General features: G+C 35.3%; 1 protein-coding gene across 1 annotated transcript in view; it reads left to right on the top strand.

The window, feature by feature from the left end:
- Positions 762–5,427, top strand: part of LOC109223636 (kelch domain-containing protein 4) — an 11,959-nt gene continuing 7,293 nt past the window's right edge. The window contains exons 1-10 of the mRNA XM_019388020.1: positions 762–989; positions 1,070–1,156; positions 1,281–1,349; positions 1,889–2,021; positions 2,153–2,199; positions 2,294–2,380; positions 2,618–2,679; positions 3,397–3,439; positions 3,531–3,611; positions 4,734–4,850. Coding sequence (XP_019243565.1) covers positions 858–989; positions 1,070–1,156; positions 1,281–1,349; positions 1,889–2,021; positions 2,153–2,199; positions 2,294–2,380; positions 2,618–2,679; positions 3,397–3,439; positions 3,531–3,611; positions 4,734–4,850 — 858 coding nt within the window. The 5' untranslated portion in view covers positions 762–857. The remainder of the gene's footprint in view (positions 990–1,069; positions 1,157–1,280; positions 1,350–1,888; positions 2,022–2,152; positions 2,200–2,293; positions 2,381–2,617; positions 2,680–3,396; positions 3,440–3,530; positions 3,612–4,733; positions 4,851–5,427) is intronic.

Consider the following 5,427-nt stretch of genomic DNA (forward strand, 5'->3'; position numbering starts at 1 on the left):
AAATCAGACGTACCTCAGTAATTAATGGCATCTTATTTACCTTTGAGTTTCTACATGCCAAGTCATTACCAAATTAAAGTTCCTAGTCCACAAATATGTTCGATTTTTTAAGCAAAATATATGTTTTGACTAGATTTGACTCCATATAATTTTGTTTTCCTGTCACAAACACAATTGCAGGGTAAGACTGTTAGCAGTACAAGTAGCAAATAAATACGATATCCACCAACTAAAACTTAAAAAAAAAAAAAAACCAACACACACACACACACAAGAATCGGCCAGAAAAGCAACGGTGGCAATAGATCTTTTACTTTTCTCATGCTAGAGATGATTGCAATCATTACTNCAATTAAACGCGCTTAGGGGTTAAGGCTTGCAATTGAAACTTTATCCTGGTTTAGGAGCTCAATTTTTTTTCGCTTGTTTATATATATATATATATATATATATATATATATATTATTAGGATGTTTTGTCATTTAAAGTTAAAAGAGAATATGCTTGTCTTTAATGAGAAATTGAATTTTTTTTAACTTTCTTTTCCCCATAAAAACACCAAGAGCTGCAACATAAAAACACTAGTAATAGGGTAGAAACGGCAAGAACATATTTTTTTTTATACTGATTTAATTTATTATAACAAATTATTTATTATTTATTTTAAGTTATTAATTAATAATATCAAATAAAGTTACATGTATTTATTTTACATGACCTGATTGTGTTAAAAAAAATTAGACTCATTTTACTTCAAGTATTTTCCAAAATCATGGTCTAGAACAGGCGCTATAAAACGCTCAATTTCGACAACGGTGCGAAGAGTGAGCCGCCGGAACTGAGAGCAGTAGGAGAAAATGGGAAAGAAAACAAAGAAACCAGGGAAAGGCAAGGAGAAAACAGAGAGGAAAACAGCTAAAGCAGAAGAGAAAAAAGCCCGCAGAGAATCCAAAAAACTCTCCCCTGAAGACGACATCGATGCTATTCTGGTACAGTATCCCTTTCTTACCCCCACTCCCTACACAGAAACGCTTTTTATACTAACTTAAGAGTATTCGAAAATACACAGCTGAGCATACAAAAAGAGGAAGCTAAGAAGAAGGAAATTCACGTTGAAGAGAACGTTCCTGCACCTTCTCCTCGATCCAACTGTTCGGTAAAATAAAAGACCGTCACTTTTGATTATTTATGCGTTTAACGTAGTTCAGCAACGTCATTGATATCAGTGTATTAGTGAACTTTCTGTATAACTCTGTTTCTTGTTTAACTGGTTTTTGCAGTTGAGTATTAATCCATTGAAGGAGACTGAATTAGTTCTCTACGGTGGTGAATTCTACAATGGCAGCAAGGTAAGGTGTTGGTAATTATTATCTGATACATTTCCCTTAAGAATTTGCTTTGGAATACATATTCCAGTTTTCTCTTCATATGTGTTTGTCTACTTAATGCTGCAAGTTTAAGAAGCACTTCCAGATAGCTTGTAGTGGTCAATAATAATCCTGATTATGCGCCACCTATTCATAAAAATGTGGCGCCACTAAATAGACTCTCTCTGTGTAAGTTTGTTTGGCCCATTTGTCCTCCCAAGGGTCAGTTTGACTGATTTTTGGAGTTGGATTGGATATAATAATTCCTTATAAGGGAAAAAAGCTTGGCCATTTGCAAAATTGAATGAAAAGTACTATAGGGTTGTAGGTTGTCAATGTTAAACGATGAAAGAAATAAACGTCTTTGTCAAATATCACTTTGTTTTGACTCTCTTGAAGCCAAAAGGGTTACTATTTAGGGAAAAGGGAGTAATTTGTTAACGATTAACATTAAGTTCGCTTTTTTATATGTTATATTTTTGAACTGAGGATTTAGAATTTGTGGAATTGGCTAAATACAGACATTTGTATATGGCGATCTCTACCGGTATGATGTGGAAAAGCAAGAGTGGAAGTTGATTTCAAGCCCTAACAGTCCGCCTCCTCGTAGTGCACACCAAACAGTTGCTTGGAAGAATTATCTTTATATTTTTGGTAAAAGATCCAAAGTTTAATGATCATGTTTTTTAGCACACACAATTTGTGCATCTTAATATATGAATTTGAGTTAATATCCTTTTCCTCTTCCCTGGTGATTATTGTGATAATTGCTGTTATGTTATTAGGTGGTGAATTTACGTCTCCTAATCAAGAGCGTTTCCATCATTACAAGGTAGAATCCGTTATTTATCCTAGGAATGTCATGCTTTTGTCTTTGAGTCAAAAATTTACGATGTATGTATATCCTTTTATCATTTGTGATGCAGGACTTTTGGGTGCTGGACTTGAAAACAAACCAATGGGAGCAACTGAATTATAAAGGTTGTCCTAGTCCACGTTCAGGTCATCGCATGGTACATTCGCTTTCTTTGAAATAACTTAATTCTTCATCTTTCTTTGAAATAACTTAATTCTTGATGAGCAGCTCACTCTTGCTTACAGTGTGAAAAGAAAATACGAGGATATATATCAAAAACCATTATTTTGATCTAGAACAATGATCAATTGGATTCAATACTTGACTTCGGTTTCCTTTTGGAATTTATTTGGCCTTGCAAAGGTCCTTATGATTCAAACTTGGCTTATTGCAGATTTTGTACAAGCACAAGATTATAGTTTTTGGAGGCTTCTATGACACTCTTAGAGAAGTGAGGTGGGTATTTTTGCTATTTGTTGAATAGTTGCAACTTGCAAGATACTGAAATTAATATGAGAAGCTTTCAATGATCTGTTACCCAATTCTTTTTTTTTTTTAGATTTGTTGTGCTTAGAAATTAGTGATTATTATCAGTGCTCCTAGTTGCTTTGTGAATGACTTGTGGCTCTCCTCATACTTCAATCAGCTAACTGAGGTTGTGAAGTTTACTTGTATATTGTTTGCAAAAAAGTTCTTTCTACCTGCAATTAGGGCTATGTATTCACGTAAACATGCTCCCCTGATTTGTACTGCCAAATTTTTCTGCAGCCATCGTACCTCCACTCACTCGAGGTAGGGTGGCACCCAGATCTCCAAGCCTTGTGGAGAATGGAGAGGCAAAGCCCAATTAGTGACCGCTTAATCTGCTGACTTTGCTTGTAGGGCAGAATGACTTGTTGAAAATTTCAGACAAGGTTTCACATGTATCCTGTGGATTCATGTATTGTATCCCCAAACATCACAGAATATTCTCCAGTGATTCATTTATTTATTTTTTCCAAGCTCCAGTGATTCATTTATCACTTATTTATTTGTTTCTTTTCGCAAGTAGCTCATTTGCATATGTCCTGCTAAGTATTATAATAAATGCATCTCAACGGAATTAACCTAGTTGGACATAAAGTGATCTTTCGGCTTGATTTCTAAAATTTACAAAACCTCTACTTGTTGCAGGTATTACAATGATCTGCATGTTTTTGATCTTGATCAGTATAAGGTGCAGTACATGATAAACATTTCTGTATCTTTTTCTAGTTTATTTGTTCAACAAGTTCTAACTGCTAATCGCTTTGATATTGGCGCTGCAGTGGCAAGAGATAAAACCTACACCTGGATGCATGTGGCCCAGTGCTCGAAGTGGCTTCCAGTTTTTTGTTTATCAAGATGAGGTGAATTATCAATAACATCTTGAGTAATCCTTGCTCCACCACAAATTGCTCTACCTATCTTCTCTATTTGAGGTGCTTGGAATGAATGTTCTCTATTTGAGGTGCTTGGAATGAATGTATAATATGCTGCCACTCTGATTACTAACTAGTGGAGATTATTATCTGTCCTATTCTGCTGCTTGTTGAATTCCTGCCTTCCGCCACTCCCCCCTGGTGCAAAACTTAGATATTGGCGCGACCAAGTATTGCTTACTATTATTCATGATTGTAGGTTCCACTATAAAACTTCCCACTTGGTATTCTTTTTAAGTCCTCAAATTTCTTGCTGTTGTAGTATTTTTTTTGGTGACTAGTTTATTGTATGTTCTTGTTTGAGTGGTTAACCTGTACTTCTATGCAGCCCAAAGATATTTTTGGTCTACTTGCCATAACTCATCGAAATTGAGTCAGATAAGATCTTCAGGAGTGAGTAAATATGTTGAAAATGTAATGCCTTGGCCCTTCTTTATGTTGTTTGGAGAAGAAGTAAGGATAGAAGGAAGGTTGGCAGAATTATTTGCTTTTGCTTGTGGCACAAAAGCTACAAGATGAATGAGAAGAAGGGTGCTCTATTATTGCAAACATTTTGTTTATGTGATCAAGATATATTTCTTAAGAAATCTTTTATCTCTTCTATTCCTTTTTGGTTCCTTCTATTAGACAAGGAGAGTGCTTTAGGTGGAAAATTAAGTTGCATTTTCCATTCTTTCAGTTTGCCGTCCTCTCTGTTCAGCAAGTTAGTTCCTTTCTTTCTTTTCCTATACCCTTGAGGTGGAGCTATTTACACTCTTGGCCTGATATAGGTAATTTAATACATCTGGTAAATCTCATGTATCTTTGAAGCTCTACTTAAGAATAATTGTTGGCTTCTCTGTTTTCTTGAATTCATTAATTTGGTTACAAGTCCATTCGGTTTTGCAATGGTGCTCTTTTAGTTGCATGACTTATATTTTGCATTGTATATCTGTTTCCTTTTGGCGTTCTATGGAAACTTTTCAGTACTTCAGTTCGTGTCTCATATTATATGCTTCTGTTGGGGAATCTCATTAATTGGTTCCTAAGTCCATCTTTTACAAATTCCAGATTTACCTATATGGTGGTTATTCCAAAGAAGTTTCATCTGATAAAAGTGGCTCAGAGAAGGGAATCGTTCACTCAGACATGTGGTCCCTTGATCCTAAGACCTGGGAATGGAACAAGGTTTATATCTTACTGTTCTCTTCTCCTCCTCTCCCTGGTATTCACATACTTTTATGGTGGAAAGATAGAAGTAATATACTTTCACCTCTCTCCCCCTTCTTCCCCTTCAAATTAGTTAGTATAGCTCTCTATTTAGCAGATGGTTTTGAACCATTTGACTGGGCAATTATGTTTGCCAATAATAATCATTAGTATGGTAAAGATGTCCTTACCCCTCTAGACTAGTACATTAAACAAAATATTAGAAAAGCACCTTAGTTCCAAATACTGGCAGACCATGGCATTAAATCACATATAAGATTATAACGTTGTCGCCTTTCTCAACAATCAAAAAACATTACGGTCTTTCTCAAAAAAAATTATAACAGTATCGAGCTTAGATAGGCATGTGCTGTTCCGAAATGTACTCCCGAGCCAAATGACTGGTCCAGACTTCAAAGTTTGTTGCCATTGTGACGAGAAATGAAATCAGTTTATTTTCTGAGAAAGATACCAAATATTCCTTTAATTATCTTTGGAGCAGGAAACTAATTAAATTCCTTTAAAGTACGAAACATTTTACCAGAATTCTCTCCCC

Source organism: Nicotiana attenuata, chromosome 3, assembly GCF_001879085.1.
Source record: "Nicotiana attenuata strain UT chromosome 3, NIATTr2, whole genome shotgun sequence".
In the NCBI taxonomy this organism is placed as follows: domain Eukaryota; kingdom Viridiplantae; phylum Streptophyta; class Magnoliopsida; order Solanales; family Solanaceae; genus Nicotiana; species Nicotiana attenuata.